Source organism: Megascapheus bottae, chromosome 30, assembly GCF_031878675.1.
Source record: "Megascapheus bottae isolate mThoBot1 chromosome 30, mThoBot2.hap1, whole genome shotgun sequence".
Classification (NCBI taxonomy): Eukaryota; Metazoa; Chordata; class Mammalia; order Rodentia; family Geomyidae; genus Megascapheus; species Megascapheus bottae.
Window position 1 is genome coordinate 14,279,156 of NC_143538.1, and position 20,485 is coordinate 14,299,640.

At 54.5% G+C, this 20,485-nt stretch overlaps 2 protein-coding genes across 2 annotated transcripts; one reads left to right on the top strand and one right to left on the bottom strand.

Moving 5' to 3' along the window:
• Positions 1-5,489: 5,489 nt before the first annotated feature.
• On the bottom strand, positions 5,490-7,786 carry Tlnrd1 (talin rod domain containing 1). The gene has a single exon (XM_090321724.1). It carries the CDS (start codon positions 7,132-7,134, stop codon positions 6,061-6,063), a length of 1,074 nt encoding a protein of 357 aa, XP_090177850.1. The 5' UTR covers positions 7,135-7,786; the 3' UTR covers positions 5,490-6,060.
• Positions 7,787-13,089: 5,303 nt separating this feature from the next.
• Positions 13,090-15,392, top strand: Mesd (mesoderm development LRP chaperone). Its single transcript, XM_090321725.1, has 3 exons — positions 13,090-13,298; positions 14,174-14,406; positions 14,861-15,392. Exons 1-3 carry the CDS (start codon positions 13,098-13,100, stop codon positions 15,114-15,116), a joined length of 690 nt encoding a protein of 229 aa, XP_090177851.1. The 5' UTR covers positions 13,090-13,097; the 3' UTR covers positions 15,117-15,392.
• Positions 15,393-20,485: the final 5,093 nt, after the last annotated feature.

Sequence of the window (20,485 nt, forward strand, 5' to 3'; positions counted from 1 at the left end):
TAAACAGGACCAGAGGCATGGTTCTGCTGGTAGAGGCCTTGAGGCCTGAGTTCAAACCCAGAGTACCACCAAAGGGTTGGGGAAAAGGACAAGAATGAGCTGATCTCATTTTTCTGAGTTCTTGGCCTTGGCTTTGAGGTCTCCCAGGCAACACCATGAGGTAGTTCCTGTTTCCTTTTTTCTCTGGTTTGAGCTCTTTTTCAGCAGCTCCCATTCTCACTCTGTCTGCTTCTGTCAGGCATCTAGTTGACTAGAACAAGGGTCATTCTCCAGCTACAGAGCATGAATGGCCACTCTGGTGTTCCCCTAGAGACTGTCCCGGACTGAGAGACACACTTAGGTCCCTAAAAAAGGAAAGTGCACACTCCCGCTTACCCACGCCTTTCAACACTCAGAGGAGCGTTGCCACCAGAATGCTCTAGTCCAGTGGCCTCATTCCAAATGAGAGCTGGCTCTGGCCCTGCCAGACAGCGGAGGCAAACCCTATTGAACAACAGAGAATATCAAAATCTTGGTCTTGGGGGTCCTGCACCACAACGCAGGGGCGGGAGACGGTCTGGGGAGCTACCTGTAGAAACAGCATTTCTCTTTGGGGGTACAGATATTCTCCACTGAGACTTGGAGCAACTCAAGGCAAAAACCAAATTCAATAATTTCTCTAATTTCTGTACTTAGCTATTAATAACAAAGACCACTTCTGTACAACAGTAGATAACTTCTAGAAATCTATCCAAGAAAATGATCAGAAATTCGAGCTAGACATCTACTACTTGTAGTTGTACACTAGTCACAAAGTAACACTCAAAATGATGAGAAGCAAGGTCCCATCACTTGAAATTATTTCCACGCAATTCTATTGCCATTGCATTTTAATAACATTTTGATTAACTAGGTTTTGACAACATAGGAAAAAGAAGTTGCAAGTTTTTTCTCCAATTGGCTGCACATAGCAGTATACACCTATAATCTCAGCACTTAGGAGGTGAATCAGGAGGATGGCAAGTTAAAGGCCTGCCTGGATTACATAGCTAGACTGACTTAAAAAAAAGAGAGAGAGAGAGAAAGCTCCCCCACCATAAAAGGGGGGGCCGGGTGCTATTGGTGGCTCACACCTGCCATCTTAGCGACTGAGGAGGCTGAGGGCTGCAGTTCCAAGCCAGCTGAGTAGGGAATCATCTTTTCTGAAGGGACGGCTGGGTTCTAATCATGAGTAAGGGCAGTCTGGCTCTCCTCTTCGGACGCCAGCCTGCAGCCTGCTGTGGCTGCCATGTGAGGTGAGTAGGGAAACTCAGAACAAGTCACCGAGGAGGAAAAGAGAGATAGATGTGAAGACAGGAGGCTCAGAAGATACCTGCCAACCTCTGAGATGGCTCCAGGAACTGAATATGAACTACACATGAAACTCTTTATAAAATTGCTTAAACACATGGAGGCGGAGGGGGGGGGACACAGACATAGGGTGACGATGGGAAGAAAAAGTGGGAGTAGGGGAAAGAGTGACACTGTCAAAAAGAAATGTACCCTTTCCCTGATTTATGTAACTGTAACCACTCTGTACATCACCTCTATAATAACAACTTAAAAAGAGAGAGCCAGAGAGCAGTTCAGGCTAGGTAGATCTGGTGATGCCAATGCCAATGCCAGCTTCTGGGGCCACCGTAAGCAGTGGTCTTACAAATCTGCTTGAACCCCTGCATCAGACAGGAAATGGATCCAGGGGTCCATTTCCTGAGTATATTGTAAAGTTCTTCCCCCCCTCCACGCACACACACATTGCACACAAAGTTCCAAGTGGACAACAGATCCAGTTGTCTTCTCTAGCTGAAGGGTCTCACAATATCCAGGCACATGCAGAGATGCGGCTGGCTCCAAATGCAGAAAGAGCATATTTCAGCTGAAAATTGGAAGGGAATGAAGAGGAACCAGGAGCTAGACGGGGTAGTGTTTCTCCAACCTGGGCAGGTCTCAGAGTCACTGGAGGAGGGCTTGCCAGATGAGCTGCTGGCTGAGCTGGCTCAGGTGGGGCCTGGATGCCCCAACACCATGGAGTCCCAGCACTGCCTCTCCTTCACTACGCAGCCGCCTGGCACCCAGGCAGCTTGCGATACATACTTGCCAGGCCAATCACCACTAGGGATTCTAGTTCCAGAACTTTACTGTTTGCTATGTGCTCACTGCAGATATCTTAAATACACATTCATTCCAAAAACCAACTGTCTGAGGCACGACAGCTTCTAACCTTAAGAGTTTATAGTTAAAACTGATACCAAAGATGCCAGTATTACGCCTTTTACTTGACTATTTGTACATCTATCAAACCATGGTGTGTTTAGTATACTCTCGTAATCTCAGCTTATTGGAATCATTCTCTGAAACATAGCTGAAGGCAAAAAGGCTGGGGGAAGGGCAGTCTGAGCTCAAGTAGTTGTTTGGTAAACATGGGGCCCTGTGTTCAAATCTAGTACTGCTTCAAAAAAGAATAAAATTTACTTAGGCAAAATAGATGGATCTATCTCACACATACATCAAATATCAATGAGCCAATGGACAGAATATGTCCGGAGAGAATTTAAGTATCTGTGCCTACTCTGGAACCCGGAGGTGGCCTCCTAAAGGGTCTTCCAGTCACTGGAGACCAGGGTCAACCTGGGAACAGCCATGGGTAAAAAAGTGCTGAGGATGCTTTGCAAGATTGCTTCTCCACGTCCTCCTACATGAGCCAGCAAAGTGTGGAGGGGGTTTGGACTCCTTTGTCACCCTCTGCCTAAGCGCCTGTTACCATGGTCACATTTATTCTGACAAACAGGTGCTTCTGTTAAAATTAGCTGTTTCAAACTGCCAAATGGTTTAGAACCTTACCACAGCTTTATAAGGAGAGTTTGTAAAATAACCAATCAGATGTTAACAGATGCTTGAAGAATTTTTAAGATGATGATTGGGGGTGAAATGCACACACTTTTAATTTTTGCATTTTCTAACACTAGTACAGAATGAGTAATAAAGACCAGACTTAAAACAGCCAGAGAAAAAAGTGTGGTTTCCCCTCCCTTGGGTCAAGTCTTATGTTTGAAAGCCCACTTTGTCCTATTTGCCCGGGTTGACTATCATAAGTAATAGCTTTTGTTAAGCGAACTTAGCCATATGAATTGTCTTTTCTTGTGATTGTCCCAAAGAAGGTTCTTCACATCCCCTGATCAGAATGGCATATGCTAAGCCTGTCTAAGAAGCCCTGTTCCTCAGAGACCACAGGAAGCCAGACTGGTGTCTTCAAGTAACTCTAATGCTGTTTAATTGAAAAATTAAAAAGAAACCAGGCCATTCTGGATTTTATTCCTGGAAGAGTATCTCTGCTGACCTTATTAAGCCCTATTATGAAATAGGTCTGAGATACTCCTTTTTTAAAAACTAGAATTGTTTCAAAAACAAATTTGGCAAGCCAACACACTGGAAGAAAGTTAAAATGCCAAAGATCTGTACCCAAATCTTCAGCCAACAGTGTGTGTGTAGTGTTATTATTTCTCCATGGGTTTCTGAAGATCTGCTAGAAGAAAAACAAAAAACAAAAAACATTGGGTCACGAGCAGTGGCTCATGCCTGTAAACCTAGCTACTCAGGAGGCTGAGATCTGAAGATCGTGGTTTAAAGCCAGCCTGGGCACTAAAGTGCATGAGACTCTTATGTCCAATTAACTACCAGAAAACCAAAAGTAGCGCTGTGGCTCAAGGGTTAGGGCGGTAGCTTTGGGATGAAGAACTCAGGGACAACACCCAGGCCCAGACTTCAAGTCATTTGACTGACAAAAAAATGAAAAAAAAAAACAAAAAACACTATTGGGAAGAATGAATCTAGGAAGAAATTGGCTTTTTTTGGGTCTCGATCAAATACCAAATTAACAGATTCCTGGCCCTTATTTTTCTTTGTGTCTATTCCTTTCAGTCCACTGTGACCTACAAAGGCTAAGAGAGACAGGATTTATCAACACATATCTAAATACAATAAATACAGTAAGAATCTCTATATGAGAGTAGGACTGTCTCTAGCACAAGACCCTCACCACCACCACCATCTTCCTGGAACTGATACAGACTTGATCTTACAGAAGGAGCCAGAGGAGGTAGGCAATAAACATTGAAGGTCTTCTCTTATCCTTTACTTTATAAGTTTAAACTCACCAGGACTAAAGAGAAAAGCCCTCCTAGATTTTTTTTTTTTTGCCAGTTGTGAAGCTTGACTCAGAGCCTGAGCACTGTCCTTGGACTTTCTAAGGCTAGAGTTTTACCACTTGAGCCACATCACTGCTTCCAGCTTTTTTCTATGTATGTGGCACTGAGGAATGGAACCCAGGTCTTCATGCATGCTAGGCAAGCACTCTACCACTAGGCCAAACCCCTGGCCCCCTAGATAATTTTTAAGGGTGCATTAATTCTATCACGTTAAGATATTTTCAGATTTCAAATTCAGAGCACCAGAAGAGTCTGGTCTTACTCAAAACAAGTCTACAAGATATCTTACGAGCTGAATTTCATATTCTTGCAATTAAGAAAGCCATCCAAGCACAGGAAGCAGCCAATACGACTTTTTTTCTCTCTAAAGGACTAGAGTGAAGAATTCCAGATCTCTGGGGATTGCAAAGGTCCAGGTACAACAAATCCCAACAAAAACGTAAACTGTACAAATTTTAAGCATGTGTGATTTTGTGCCCATGTGGCTTTCCCAGGTGTCAGGAACTGTAAATATTTCTTAAAATAAGAAAATGTTCAGCTGTTAAGTAGAATCAGCAAACAGTATACACTCCGTTACAATGACCCCCAAGGCCCTGGGAAACATTATTTGAAATGTCTGTAGTAAAGACAAATGACCTTAACTCCAAGTTTTAATCACACCACTCTTTCAAGGATCAACTAGAGTCTATCAGGGCCACAAAAGCCAGCCCTTTGCATCTAATTAGGCTGGGGCTCTACAAAGTTCTTGACATGTGCACAAATACACTGTCCTCTTCTACACCTTTATGTGATTTCATCCAAATGCACTGTCCATCTAGAAGGTGCTGCACATACACACTTGATACCCAGTGTTGTGAGTGCCAAAGACAGATGCTCCAAGCCAGGAAGGCTGGCTTCTCAGAGGATTAGGATGCGCTTTAATCAAAAAGGACAGGCAGAATACAAGTCAGACTTGTCAGCCTGAATTGGGGCTCATTACCAGGAAAAGAGGAAGCAAAAGAGCAAAAATTATTTTACAGAAGAAACTAGATACAACACAAAACCCCCGCTATGCCTATCCCAAGCATATTATGCACCCCAATCATTTAATGTCATACACACTGTTCTTTTCTAGTATCCTAGGCTGCTCCAAGGACTTCCGAAGGGAAAAACAGAGGCTGAGAACTGGCTATCTGTCTTGCCACCACTGAGTTAGTCTTTTCTACACAGATAAGAGGCACCATGCACAATCAGTTATTGAACACTCAACAAGAACTGAAAAAGGCCTTCTGAGAAACATAACAATTTAATAGATGAAATAAATACTCCAGTACATGCAAGGTAAGGACTTGACATTGGGGGAAAAAAATCACTCTATAGTGTAAATTATAAAATAAAACACACGCTCACAGTAGCTCTCCCCCCATTTTCAAACCACATGGCAAAGTCATACTTCCCACACCAAGTATGCTCCTAATTCAACGACGAAAATAATGACATACAAAAAAGGTAGCTACATCCATGTCTAAGGAGTGAAAACTGAGGTAACCTTTCTTTTGATTAAAAAAAGAAGAAATGAACCCACGGCCGCCTTCCCGCCCGATGATACGCGGTTGGTGTGCCGGATGAGGGGCAACGCTGCCACCAAGACTGCCACCTCGGGTTTCCCGGGGCAGGCGGGGCTGGGGCGAGGGGCGCAGTGGCAGGGAGTGGGGCGCGTGGCCCCGACCTCGGAGACTCCTCTGCAGCCTGGGAGGGGAGGGGAGGGTTGCACTCAGGATCTCTTTGGTATACATGGAGGGGGGGGCACAGAACAGCCAACCATCTTCCTTGGGCCTGGGGCGGGAGGGGGGGGGGGCTAATTCACAGAATTGGAATTCACTGGCGGTAAAGTCCGGGGCGAAGACCTCTCCCGTAAAGCCTGAGATAGCAGGGTGCAGCCTTCAGACACGGCGCAGGCCGAGCTCCGCAGCCTCTCCCTGTGGTCTGACATCTTGGCGCCCCCGTCGGGGTGCTGGGCCAGATCCCTGAGGCACTGGGTCAGGAGCACGCAGGCCGACACCACGCTCATGGCGCCCCCCAGGATGGCGGTCTGCACCGCCTTGCCTTCGGCGCTCACGGCCGCCGCGCGCCCCAGGAACTGCGGCTCCGTGGCGAAGCCCACCAGCGCGCCCACGGCCTGCACCAGCGGCCCGCAGAAGAGCGCGCAGCGGCTGCGCGCCAGCTCGCTGGGCGCCGCCTTCACCTCGCGCACGCAGGCCAGCAGCGCCGAGGCGCTGGCGCTCATGCCCTTGACGCCCAGCTTGAACTGCTCGCGGGCGAAGCGGTCCCGGGAGCCGTCGCTGGCCAGCGCGCACGCGTCCGTCAGCAGCCGCAGGTTGCGCGACAGCCCCTGCGACACCTCGAGCAGCAGCTGCGGCGTGAGGTCGGCCAGCGGCGTGGCGCGCAGCACGGCGCAGCCCTGCTCCACCTCGTGGCGGCAGCGTGTCACGCGGTAGCGGTCCACCAGGCCCGGCTGCGCGGGCTGCGCGCCTGGCGTGGCCACGGCCGCCAGGTAGGCCGCGTGGGCCGAGCACTCGGTCAGCGCCACCACGAGCTCGCCCAGCTCGGCCAGGCTGTCGCCTGCCTCCGCGAAGCGGCCCATGTTGAGCTGGCTCTGCACATCATGCGTCAGGATGGAGAGGCCCTTGGTGCGCGCGATGATGGAGTCCCGGCACTGCTCGAAGGACTCGGCGCCCGTGGGGCCCTCGGCAAGCACCGGCCGGGCCTCGCTGGACAGCAGCAGCAGGTCGGCCACCAGCTGCATCTTGGCCTTGCAAAGGTCGCACACGGTCACCAGCCTCTTCCGCGGCTGCGCACCGGCCCCGCCGACGGCGCCCGGCGCGGGAGAAGCCGCCTGGCCGCTGGGCTTCGCGGCGCCGCCGCTAGCCATCGCGCTGCCCGGGGGGCACTGGCATGCCGGTGGGGACCCCGCCGCCGCCGCCGCCGCCGCCGCGACCCGGCTGGCCAGGGCCGCGGCGCCGTCTGCGCACCATCATGCCATGCACCGCCGAGGGCGGGGGGCGCGGGGCAGTGCGGGGCGGCCCGGGGGCGCGGGAGGCTCCTGCGGGCGCGGGGCGGGGCTGCAGCGGCCGGCCTCCGGGAAGCATGAACCGGGGCCACCGAAAACTCACGGTCCGCACTCCTCGCCGCCGCGCGGCCCGGTAGGTCCCGTCTGTGGGGCCGCCGCTGCCGTCCTGGGCATGGTCCGGCCCGGAGGCCGGCGCAGGGAGGGCGGGACACGGAGGCTGGGAGTTGTCTTCCTTCCTTCCTTCCTTCCTTCCTCGCTGGCTGGCGGGCTGGCTCCGGGGCCGAGTCCTTCCACCGGGCGGGGCGCGGACGCACTCCGGGCCTCCGAGGGTCGGCGTTGCACGTGGGCTTCAGGGGCCCCGGCCCCGCCGGGCGGCGCTCCGCGGCGACGCCGGCCGCATCTCCTGCTTCCGAGCAGCGGCGCCGGCGGCCGCGCCGAGGGTGTGGCCGGTGCTGCGGCCGCCGCGCCGAGTCAGGGCCGGGCGGGGGCCAGCGCCGACTGCGCACCGCCGCCCTGCCCGCGCTCTCGCCCGCCACGCCCGGGCGCGCCGGCGCCGCGGCCGCCCTTCCCGCCTCGCCGGCTCACTGCGCGCGGCCCAGAGCCGGCGCGCCACGCCCTCCCCGGCCGCGCGCCCCGCGGCCCGCCGCCGCCTGGCGGCGCGAGTCCATGCCCGTCGTCCCCGAGCCCCGGGCCCGCGGTGCCTGCGCTCTCCCGCGTCCCCGGGCCCCGCGCATCGGGCGCCCGGCGCCGGCTCAGGCCCGAGCCCCGGCTCCTGCCATCTTGGTCCACCAGCTTCCGAGCGCGCCGGGAGGAGGAGAAAAGGAGGGGCGGAAGGCCGAGGGAGAAGCGCCGCCGCCCGCCGGGCTGCAGAAGCCGCCGCTCCGGGTCCGCGCTCGCTCCCGGGTCGCCGCCGCGGCCGCCGCCCGCCCGAGCCTGGAGAAGCCTTTTGTGTGGCGTCACCGCCTTCCGTTTAAATCCCGCTTCCTCCTCTCGCCTTCCTCCGCCCCCTCCGCCGCTCCCGGACGCCTGCGCGCCGCGCTGCGCCGCTCCTCCCCCGGGAAGCCGGTGGCCGCCCGGGGGTCCGCGTCCGGGCGGAGGGGCGGGAGGAGGCCGCCGCGGGCCGGGTGGAGGGAGATCCCGCGCGGGCGCAGAGGCCGCCCGCGGGCCGGGCGCGGCGGGCACCCCGGGCACCGGGCAGCCCTGGGCACCGGGCGCGGCCTCCAGCCGGCCTTACGTAAGTTCCTAGCGGGACTTGGGCTCCACGCTTCCTCCCCGCCCGGGCGAGTCCTCCCGTGACCGGCCTTCCAACGGGAGGGCGGAGGCCGCGCGGTACTGGGCCCGGGGCGGCCTTAGGGCCCCGGCCCTTTGTTGTGCCGAGCCCTCCTTGAGGGGCTCCCGGGGCCCGGGAGGGGCGTTGGAAAGGGGGCGCCCTGGGTCCCCGCTGGGGTGAGGCCCGGCCTTCGTCCTTAGCTGAGTGACCTTGAGTAAGTTCTCTCCCCTGGGCGCACGCCGAGTCGGGACCGCGGGCTCCCGCGCGCCAGCACCCCCGTGGCGTGGGGTTACTGGAAGCCTGGCCCGGCAGTTCGCCCGTTCTTAATTCCGAATGATAGCGGCCATTGTTACACGGGACAGGGATGAGCTCAGCTTCAAGGGTGGGAAACTGAGAGCCCGATGCCAGGGAAGGACAGCGACCGGCTGGGGCGGGGGGACGGGGAGGGGGCTCTGCAGGCGCGGAAGTGGTTGAACACCTGGGCCTCTCCCGCGCCCAGCCCGCGCCCCGTGTGGCCTCTCCCGCGCCCAGCCCGCGCCCCGTGTGCCCCGTGTGGCCTCAGCCGCTGAACTTGTTTGTTCCTCCGTCCTTTGCTAGAGCCTCAACTGCCTTTTCTCAGCCAGTTAAAAAAGTCACCCAACTGTACATCCCCTATGTACTGCCCAAATTCAGGAGAGGAGCTGTGAGACCCGCTGGAGTGCAGGCAGAGCCACTTACCTTGTCAACCAATGACTTTAAACAGTCTTTCTGTAGTGTTAGTCCTTATTTTTCAGCAAGAGAAAGACAGTTGGACAATTTCTGTGGTAACTTAGGAATAGCACATTAGTCCTTCTTTTAGCTCTAAAAACAAAGGTCCTCTAAGATCCCTTCCTGTAGGCATGAAACTGCTCTAGAGCCTGTTACCCCCCCTTCTAAAACCACTTGGTGCCCAGAGCCCTGTTTCCCTTTTCTTCTGCTACCCAGTCTGTCTTGTTGACTGGAGGCCTACTCCATCAAGGGTCTGGGTTGCGCATAAACTACCCCAGCTCTATTCCTAAAAGTGAGTTTAGCTTAGGAACCAAGAGGGTGGCTTTCCAGAGAGAAGAGAAAGGACAAGAGAGTGGAGGGGAGGGCAGGAGAGGAGAGAAGAGAAAATTAATACAGGATTTAGAGTGCCTGCCCAGCCTGTGCAAGGCCCTAGGCCTGCCTGCCTCCACCCCAGCAGAGAGAAGCAGGTGCCTTATGCCTAAATCATCAGAGTAGATAGAGTTCTCATGAGTTCATGCCCTTGTAAAACAACCTTGGGGGACTGTTCACCCCTTTTGCCCTAGTACCATGGGAGGACACCCCCTTGAGAAATACTCTACTGTGTGCACTCTGGGTTTTGATATCTACCTTTCTTCCAGCACCCAGCAGCCAAGCTGTGTCTGTTACACAATGCCACCTTGTGGTAAGGGGCAGTCTGCCCTGGTGTGCTTTTCCTTTGGAACAGGGCTTTCTGTTTTCTGTCTGTGGTTGTGGGCTAACTCAGCTACCATTCTAATAATATTTTTCTTGGGGGGGGGGCGTGGGTCATGGGGCTTGAACTCTAGGCCTGGGCACTGTCCCTGAGCTCTTCAGCTCAAGGCTACTGCCCTACCCCTTGAGCCACGGTGCCACTTCCAATTTTTTAGTGGTTAATTGGAGATAAGAGTCTCATAGTCTTTAGTGCCCGGACTGGCTTTGAACCACAGTCCTCAGATCTCAGCCTCCTGAGTAGCTAGGATACAGGCGTGAGTCACTGTGCCCAGTCTTCATAGTATTAAATTCTCTACCCCAGGTCAGGAGCCAGTGGCTCATGACTGAAATCCTAGTTGAAACCTGGAGGATTGCATTTCAGAGGCAGCCCAGGCAGAAAAGTCCATAAGACTCCAACTCCAATCACTGTGAAATGCCAGGTAGGGTTTGGCTCACAGTCGAGCACCAGGTGTGAAGCAGTAAGGGAATGCATAAGGTCTTGAGTTCAAGTCCCAGTACGGGTGCACACACACTCCGTACCTTATACTGGACCACGATTTTTGTATATATTTTCCACTTTTAGAGTCTTAGAGAAAGGATGACTGCTAAGATTCAAGTCCTTCAGCCTCAACCCTCATGGTGCCTTTAATTTCCTGTGATTCAGTCATTGAAGTGTGGATCTGAGGTTCAGTTTTTTTTTACCCATAGTCACTGTTCTATATAATAGTGGGGTCAGTATTAACTCTAGGGCAAGGACAGATGAGTGCTTCATGTAAGCCAAGACCTCACCCCCCCTTTTTTCTGCCACCCTTTATTGTACTATCCCAGACCTGCTTTAGAGCTACTCTGCCTGAGCATTCTCTGCTCCAGATGTCATTCTTCCCTGCTCCAGATGGCTCTCAGTGTGGCTGTGCTGAGCTCCTTACCGAATAACCAGATGGAGCCACAGTAGAAAGCAAAGAGCACCTGGTTGTCCCGGACACCTGGACACACACACCGGCCCTGTGGTCATGCTAGCTCTGCAACCTCAGATTTGTGTGTAGTTCCAAAGCCAGGATTTGTCCTCACCATGTCATCCCCCTTGGCCTCTGCTCCTGTGTTAGGTTTACTGCAACTCGTTTGTCCCCACTGCAAGTCCAGTTTCCAGGAGCAAAGGTGTTGTTTCATTCATCTCTGGCACTTGGTTAACAGCACATCATTAATCAATCCATTCCTCCAGAGGTTAAATGAGTCAAGTTCCAAACACCAGCATATATTTAAAATACCAACGTATAATTGAACTGTATGTTTTCACATCAATGGAGAATAAGCCAAAAGGATTTCCTTTCTGCTTAAATGAAAGCCAATAATAGCCCTGGAACTTTTCACCCATCCCAACCCTAAGCGACTTGTTCCCCGTGATTACATACAGGCCAAGAACCCCAGGAGTGCTGCACCTTAACTTGGTAGTTGGAAAAATGGATTTCCATGGTGACCCTTCCCAACAAAGCACATGATTGACCACAGCTGGGGCTGGGTTTTTCAGCATGACTGCACCGGGATAGAGCTCCAAGCCACTGGGTGGAGCTCTGTGCCCCTGGGAGAAACCTTGTGACATTTCCCCTATGCTTTTGGAAACAAAAAAAAAAAGTTCTGATGTTGTTTCTGCACAATGTCAATGGAAGAGGTTCACGTTGTTTATACATGGATGACTATTACCACAAGGGGAGAGAATGTACACTGCATTGGGCGAACAAGGCAAGGCAGACACTGCATTTTCTCCATCTCCACGTTACATGTTTCCCTCCATAACAGCTCCAGTTGTTGTTGTTGTTTTTTTTTTGGAGGGGGGGCTAACACTGTATAAAGGCAATGATCTATCTCCTCTCCAGGAGAGGAAATAAGACCAGAAGGCCTGTGTGCAATTCTCAAATACATTCTTAAACAAGTCGGGTGGTTCTGTCTGACTGGCCGGCCTTCCGTTCCGGGGCTTGGGAGTCTTGCTGACAGCTGGAGCTCCCGGAGCTGTCCTGGAGCTTGTGATGGTCTTGGGCATGGAAACAGGCTGGGGAACACTCTCGACAGGTGCCCTGCCCCAGCCCCGGGGATGTGGCTGCCCCCGAGACGGGAATGCCCACCACCACAGGGTGTATCCTATTTAAACACTGAAAACGTTTTCGCTGACAACGCAGCCTATTGATCATACATATACCACACGCCTCGTCTTCGTAGCAAAAGAAAGGGAGGTAATAAATGACTGCGCGGGGATGCGTTCACCGGGCTGGAGCCCTGGCGAGGACCGGCGCGCAGCCGACCAGCCTCCCGGCGGGATGCGTTCACCGGGCTGGAGCCCTGGCGAGGACCGGCGCGCAGCCGACCAGCCTCCCGGCGCCGCGCCTGCCTGGGGCCTCGTAGGCTCGCGAACGCCAGAGGCCGTGCTCACGTTCCCGGACGCTTGTGAGAGGTCGGGACGCGCGGGTGGCGATCTGCGTTCTCACAAGGACAGCGACGCCTGCGCCTCGTGGGATTAAACGTTCCAGAGGAACGTGGGATGGAAGCCTTTTAAAGGAGGGACACCGCCAAAGCGGGCCGCGGAGCCGGGGCCCAGGCGGGGGGCGGAGCGCAGCCGCGGCGGGTCCACCGACCTGCAGGCCGGGCGGCGGCGGAGGCGCCGGGCCGGGCCGGGCGAGAGCCGCGCGCTCCACCGCAGCCGGCGCGGCGCGGCTCGCCACCCTGCGACCCGCTGAGCCGAGCCCGGGGGGAACCTCAGCCGGGACGTCAGGTGCGCGCTCGGCTCCGCCTCGGGTGGAGACCGCGCCGGGGCCGGAGCCCCGCCCGGCGAGGGGCGGGCAGGGGCGGGGCCCGGGAGGCGGAGGCGGGGCCCGGAAGGTTGGGAGGCGGAGCTACGTGGCGTACGTAGGCAGGGGGGGAGCCCTGGGGGATGGAAGTAAGGGGACGAGGCGGGGCCCGGTAGGCTACCGAGGGTGGGGAGGCGGGACTATATGACGTAGTACGAGGGGCGGGGTCTGGAGACCAGGGGCGGGGCCGGCGCGGCGCGCAGGCCCAGTGTCGGCGGCGACGCCGGTGCAGCGCGGCGAAGATGGCGGCCTCCAGCTGGGCGCGCGCCGCCGTGCTCCTGCTTTGTGCATCTGACCTCTGGCTGCTGCCGCCCCGTGGGGCCTGTGCGGCCGACGGGACGGCCGGGACGCCCGGCGAGGCCACGCCACCTCCGCGGAGGAAGAAGAAGGACATCCGCGACTACAACGACGCGGACATGGCGCGTCTTCTAGAACAGTGGGAGGTCCGCGTGCGCCCGTCCGTTCGCGACCCCCGGCCCGGGCCCGGTTCCCGCTCGTCTGCGACCCCCGGTCTGACCCCGGGGACCCCGCGATCCCTGGCCGGACCCCGCTCTGCCCCGCGATCCCTGGCCTGACCCCGGGGGCCCCGCGATCCCTGGCCTGACCCCGGGGGCCCCGCGATCCCTGGCCTGACCCGGGGGCCCCGCGATCCCTGGCCTGACCCCGGGGGCCCCGCGATCCCTGGCCTGACCCGGGGGCCCCGCGATCCCTGGCCTGACCCCGGGGGCCCCGCGATCCCTGGCCTGACCCCGGGGGCCCCGCGATCCCTGGCCTGACTCCGGGGACCCCGCGATCCCTGGCCTGACCCCGGGGACCCCGCGTATCCCTTCGTGGCCCGCGGTCGGCGCACGGCCCTTCCATGGCTGGGCCTTGGGGTCCCCCCCCCACCGCTGTGGTGGACGCGCCGCCGGGGCCTTTCTAACCAGAGGTGGGAACCCCATTTTTGGCCGAAAGCGGCAGACACGGGCGGGAGGGGTGCCGTGGCTTGGTGGTTGGAGGCAGGCCCGGGGGATCGCAGAGGAGCTCACTGACCAGAACCACACTGCAGTCTGTTTCCCTGGTGGAAGTGGTGGTCTGATTGGATTTGCAGAGCTGGTGACAGGGAGTCAGAAACCTGGGTTCTTGTCATTCTGTGATGAGTGATATTTTACTCAGTGACCCCTCCCATTCTTTTCAGCACTGATGTTGTCATGGGGGCGTGGAGGGAAAGCCCAGGGTTCCTTTTCCTTTGCAGTTAAGGTCATTTCCCTGCCCCTACCTTGGTGCTGGCTTGAGTACATTTCTGATGAAAGATGTGATGCTGTCCTTACTCTGACAGAAAGATGATGACATAGAGGAAGGAGATCTTCCGGAGCATAAGAGACCCTCCGCCCCTGTGGACTTCTCACAAATAGACCCTGGCAAACCGGAAAGCATACTGAAGATGACCAAAAAGGGGAAGACCCTCATGATGTTTGTCACGGTGTCCGGGAGCCCCACTGAAAAGGAGACAGAGGAGATCACCAGCCTGTGGCAGGGCAGCCTGTTCAACGCCAACTATGACGTCCAGAGGTAAAGGCTCTGCAGCCTGGAGGAAGTTGTAGTCCATACTGAGGACCAGACCTCAGGCTGGTACTCAGGCCTCACCACCACTCCTGGACATGCACAAACCACAAGCGCCTGCTCAGTTTCCACTTACCAAGGGGCTAGGATAGCAGTTAGAGGTGCCCAGCCTGTGGGGTGGTGAAGGCCTTCAGAACAGTAGCATGTGCCCCTGGCCATCCCACTCTCCCCCAGCCTGTCGGGTGGCCCAGGGCCTCAGGAGCTTGTACCCTGGCCTGACTCACCTGTGCTCACCTCACGCTCCCCACCCCTGTGTGGCACCTGAGGCTTCCCAGTGCTGGGAAGGGCAGTGGAAAGCCTAGTTCTTTATCTATGTTCATTTCTAGTTTGAACTGTTCTTGGTTCAGAGCCGCCTGGCTCCTCCCTGGCTGTGCTAACTGGTTGGGCACATGTCTCTGTCCAGGTTCATCGTGGGGTCCGACCGTGCCATCTTCATGCTTCGTGATGGGGGCTACGCCTGGGAGATCAAGGACTTTCTGGTCAGTCAGGACAGGTGTGCTGATGTGACCTTGGAGGGACAGGTGTACCCTGGCAAAGGAGGAGGAAGCAAAGAGAAGAACAAAACAAAGCATGAGAAAGGCACAAAGAAAAAGGAAGATCCGAAACCCAGGGCTTCCAAGGAAGACAACCGGGCTGGAAAGAGGCGAGAAGACCTGTAGTGAGGCAAAGGCCCCTGGGGGAGCAGCAGGAAGCTGCGTACCAGTGAGGATGTGTTAGCCCTAGAAGGGTCAGTCTGCCACCCGGCCAGCTCCCGGCAGTATCAGCATTGCTGTTACATGCTTCCAGTACAAGGCAGAGGTTTCCTGACTTAACGCTAGACACTGAGGTTCCGGACCACTTGTCAGTCACCTCGTGTGAAAGCTTGACTGTTGCTTTTTCCACAGAGTCTGGTGAGCCATTTACATCCTCACTGCCTGCTCCCATGGCCTGCTGAGCCTGTGCTTTTCATTTTCTGTGGACCAGACAGATGTCAGGGCCTCAGGGTTTGTGGAAGTGCTGCAGCCATTGTTTTTCTCCATTGAAGATATGGTGCAGCCAGCTCTGGCCTGGAAGTGTGTGGGCCCATGAAGCCAGGCTTGGTGGTTCCTTGCTGAGGAAAGTGGTGCTGATATTGAGGGTGGGTTTTTCTCTGTCGCCTGACAGCTGTGAGGTGTGTGAGGAGGGACTGGCGGACTTGGTGACCTCATTTACAGTATTTCTACACATCTTTTTCTGATAAAGTGCCTCACTTGTGTTTTATGTGATACTGATGTATGCTGCTGTTCATGTGTTAGAGCCTTTTCTGAATAAGAACCTTTCTCTACAGATGTCATCCTTAAGAGCTTAAATTCTCTGAAAGAGACCCCAGCTGTGATTGCAGACGATGGAAACGCACTAACGGGTTAGGAAGTGTCGCTGACAGAATGGGCCAAAGTGAAAGTCCCCGTTCCCCTCCCCTCCCCAGCCACCCCGTCCCAGTGCAGTAACTGATACTAGTTTCTTTTCTAAAAACAGAGGGCATAAGTACACGTTTGTCTTGGCCTCTCAGCACCTGTGCCAGGAGCATAACACCTTCTGAGGAAAGCCACACAAAGCAGTCTGCCTGAGATTGGCCCTAAGACCTGCAGTAGGCGAGGCCCTGGGGTAGGCCTGCCAAGCCTTGGGAGTTGACACCACTAGGTGTCAGACATGGATCTTCAAGGCTGAAGGGCATCCTGAGGGCTTGGTCTTGCTTTAGTCCCAACTGTCCTCTGTCGTGGAAATGTTGACTGCTGTATGGTATATTGGAAGAGTGTTGTTCTGTAGAGGCTCATGGCTAAGTGGTGTTGAGTCTCTTAGGAGACTTTGAACTTGAGTAGTGTTGAAACTGTTAAACGACTTGAGAGACTCTTGGCAATGGACTAAATGGGTTTTGGTTTACAAGGTGGCTGTGTGCCTCAGGGACTTGTCAGTGACCACAGCCAGACACTGCCCAGCTCCTTCCTAGGACCCCAGTTGGCTGGAAGTGGTGGAGTGTTCCTGTGGGTACCTGAACTTGGGAGGCGGAGGCAGCCCTGCACACAGCTCAGGGGAGTGGTTTATCCAGACTCCTCCCTTTGAAGAGGTTATAAGTAGTTTTTCCCATGGATGAGTCCGAAGAGCTGCCACCAGGGGGCAGTTGAGACCAGTCCTGAGCCAGTGCCACGGCTCTAGTGAAAAGTCTTTGTAATTAACACATTGCTCCACCATGCTTACAAACTGAGGGCTTCTTATACCTTGGTCTGAATTTCTCTTTGAAACCCAAGGGGTTATCTGGCTCCCGTACACTGCTCCAATATTAGTTTAACGTCTAGGTTGTCCTCAGTACCCCTAGCCATAGATGCTGTGTGATCACCCTGGCTTACTCAGAGAATCTGTGTCTTATCCTGGTTCTGCTGCAAGAGAATCAGGATTTGAGCCCAGGCAGCCAGGCTCCAACCATCTTCCAATCTGCTGACCCTTTGCACAATCACCTGTAGCCAGTTCCAGGAACCCTGAGGGAGCTGAGAGCACGGGGAACAAGGTGGGCAAGTCACTGTGCTTCTGGGGCTCACAGTTTTCATTGAGTGTGACCTTTTAACATGCCTAGTCCATGCATGCAGACTCTCAACAACTTTACCTAATGCTCATTACCTGCTATGGAAGGGTTCCATCTATTCCCCACAGCCTTAAAGGCTGGAGTGAGCACTTCTCCAAGGCAGAACTGGATTCTGTCCAACATCCGTGCTGTCAGGGCAGGTTGGTCAGAGCCACACCCATGTGTGTGCCCAAGAAAAGTGGCTTTCACCTCTCCTGTGTGTGGCTTTCTTCTGGGCTGGACTCGGTCAGGCCCACCTCTGTGGTGCCTTTCCCTGTCAACCTGTGTGACAGAGAACTCAGGGGACATCAGGGTAAAGCTGCTCAGCCAGGATGAACTACTGTAGGCTGCAGGTTGCACATGCTGTTTGTTGGAGTGAGAAAGGTTTCAGAAGAGCCTCAAACACCGTAAGCCATTAACTGGTGTGCCTTCCAGGTGATGTTTCAGATCTGGTGACTAGGGGCTCAGCCCTGAGCCAAGAGAGGTGTGGTGGTGGAATGTCAAGAATACCCAGGACATGGTCTGTGAGTTTGGCCTAATGGTAGAGTGCTTGCCTAGCATGCACGAAGACCCAAGTTCAATTCCTCGGTACCACATACATAGAAAAAAGCTGAAAGTGGTGTTGTGGCTCAAGTGGCAGAGCTCTAGCCTTGAGGAAAAAGTCCAAGGACGATCAGTGCTCAGGCCTTGAGTTCAAGCCCCACAACTGGCAAAAAATAAAAAAAAAAACAAAGAATACCCAGGACATCTGGACTGCTTTGTATTTATCTGCTCTCCAGTCCTAGGCATTTCTGCTGCATTCCAGCCGCAGGCTTGGACACAGTGAAGTCTCTTTGGTCCTTGCCTTCACTCCAAGTGGGGTGACTGAGTGCCAGACTTGATGCCCTGGGGCCTCGTCTGTAAAGAAGGGGCCTGGGAAGAGTGACCTTGACCCCTGCTCTAGTGTGGTGAGGCCCCAGACTCCCCTGAAAATTCTTGGTGTGCTGGGGTTACACAGGGTGAAGATGGTCTTTTGTTTTTGGCTCCTGTGCTTAATCTATGCCCTGGTCCAGCATCTCACCTCTGCGGCTGCAGAGGGAATTAGCCAAGGGACCAGCTGCTGTCCCTAATATAGTTGGGCCTTAGTCAGAACTAGAGAGAGCTCCTTGTGTTGTCCTTGTCCTCCCTCCCCCGCCCTGCCATTGTTGGACTTGAATGGAAGCACTGGCCCCTCTGGGCTTCTGCTCCACTAGCCTTTAGATGGGAGTTGCACCATCAGCTCTCCTGGGTCACAGGGTTTTCTTATGGTAAACTTCCTGTTCCTTCTCAGTGAAGAAGATATCATTTGCTTTTATATTCTGCAATGGTTTGCAAGGGAGGCATCTTATTTTTAAGTAGGATAAATTACCACCATTAGTTTTTTTGTTTTCATTCTTAAACCTGTAATTACAAATGTACCAATGTCTATAACATAACAGCACACTTCCTCCTGCAGGAAAGGAGGAATTAACACTGCTTCTCCCATCTGCTGCCTCCTCACAGGGTTCCTTTTTATACTCTGGTATCACAGTCCCAGCCTTCATTTTTGAATAATGTCATCACTGTTCCCAAGTTATTCCTGTTTTCCCTCCTGTGCAGTACGGGTATATAAGCTTCTTTCAGTATCTGTGTGCTTTTAAACGTGGTTGCCTGCCTTCCTCACGTCACTCCTTTCTGACTCCTGAGACCTTCAGTCTGATTGGAGAACACCTTACAGTATTTTTTCAGAAAGGGTGCCCAGGGCCATTCTTTCCAGCATGTATGCATGAGGATTGTTTTCTTTTGCTGTCACCCTGGATAACACCTGATCTAGACTTTGTGTGATTGGGGTCCTGGCTTCAGCAGTGGCAGCAGCAGAAGGGAGGCAGTCTGCTTTGTGCCTTCATTCAGCACACAGGTCACACATTTATGGGGCCCAGCCCTCAGGGTGTGGGAAAACAGATGGCTCCTGCCGTGCTGGAGGCACAGTCTGGGAAGGAATGCCCAACATGAATGGGCTGGGCCCTGGGTCCTGGGAGAAGACAGAAGGGCACCTCAAGGTAAGAGGATGATTTGATTTTATTTCCATAAGAAAACAGAGGAGGCCTACTTTAGTAGAAAACAAAACAAGCAGATGAAATAGTGACCTTCTTTATATGTTTACTATGTGTGTGCAGCAAAATCTTCCAAACCCTAGCCAATGTCTTTGGCTCAAGCAGTCCAGAGGACATCCTCAGAGCATTCTCGACAACTTCATTTCTCTGACAGTGTCTCACTGAAAGGCATATGTAATAAATAAATAGAAAATATATCTTTGTTCATGGTGACACAAGAAATGTTTACACAAACACTATATATCCAACTCCTGAAAAAAAAAAATTGGCAACAAGCATTTCAGAGAACTGTTTCCCTTGAAGGCCTAACTGAACAATAGCACAAGAAGAAAGAACAACAGCAATTCTCCAAGCGATAAGGAAATTTGTGCTATCAAAAAATGCCTGAACAGGGACTCCTGTCTCTTAGTCGATGGGCAGTTACAGGTGCGGATGCTGGGCTGTGGGGTCAACCCTGAGGGCACCTGTGCATTCAGCAGCCGTGGCCTGAGGGTGCTCCCAGCCTCCAGGGTTCAGTGTGAGGCCCTTCATGGAAAGAGTTGAAAACATGAAATTGTCGGCATGAAGCACAGGAGGTCATCTCATCTCCCCTCCCTCTGACCTCTCCCTGGAAGAGGCCCTTTTGGGATTAAAGTGGCATGTCTCCAGAAGCAGGGTCCCCATGGATCCTCCAGCAGCTGGAAGACCAGTTGGAGTGGCCTTGCTGGTGTCATCTCTACCCGGGGAGGACCAGGGACCAACCCTCAGGAGAGCAAGCTGGGTAGAGGAGCTACATAGGCCCTGAAGCAAAGGGCTTGTGATTGGGGCAGGAAAGGGGCATCTGCAGCTCACGAGACCCCAAGGCTTCCTGAGCAAGAGTCGGCCCTTACCCAGGCTCTCTGAATGGCTGGAGTAGGCCAGGGAGAGGTCACGGTACTGAGCGCCCCACACTGAGGCCAGCAGCTCTTTAAACTCCCACAGTGAGTCATTGTGGCTCAGGGTGGCACTGCCCTGGCTGCACCTGCAACACAGCTGTGGAAACAGCACCAAGATGACGACTGCAGCCACTGGGCGCCCGAGGAGGCAGCAGGCAGCAGGGAAGGTGTAGTCCACCAGCACCAGGAGATGGCAGACTGTGTAGGCTGTGCAGAGGGGCAGCAGGAAAACAGCCGTGGCTCAGGGGTGTCCATTCTGATCCTCTCTTCCCTCAAGGGGACATGTCAGGAGCCTAGGGCACTCGGACCAGTCGAGGCAGCAGTGTACAGTGACCGGGGCCCTGGGGCCCTGGGGCCCTGCCTGAACCTCAGCCTACTCAGGAGATTCCTTTTCCCCAGCTGTAGAATGGAGGCGTGCACGAGGGTCT

What these genes read in the sequence shown, in the direction of transcription:
- Tlnrd1 (XM_090321724.1), bottom strand. Translation starts at nt 7,134, where the DNA reads ATGGCTAGCGGCGGCGCCGCGAAGCCCAGCGGCCAGGCGGCTTCTCCC.
- Mesd (XM_090321725.1), top strand. Translation starts at nt 13,098, where the DNA reads ATGGCGGCCTCCAGCTGGGCGCGCGCCGCCGTGCTCCTGCTTTGTGCA. An exon ending in GTCTTCTAGAACAGTGGGAG is followed by an intron (nt 13,299 to 14,173) that starts GTCCGCGTGCGC and finishes TTACTCTGACAG; the next exon opens with AAAGATGATGACATAGAGGA. An exon ending in GCCAACTATGACGTCCAGAG is followed by an intron (nt 14,407 to 14,860) that starts GTAAAGGCTCTG and finishes GTCTCTGTCCAG; the next exon opens with GTTCATCGTGGGGTCCGACC.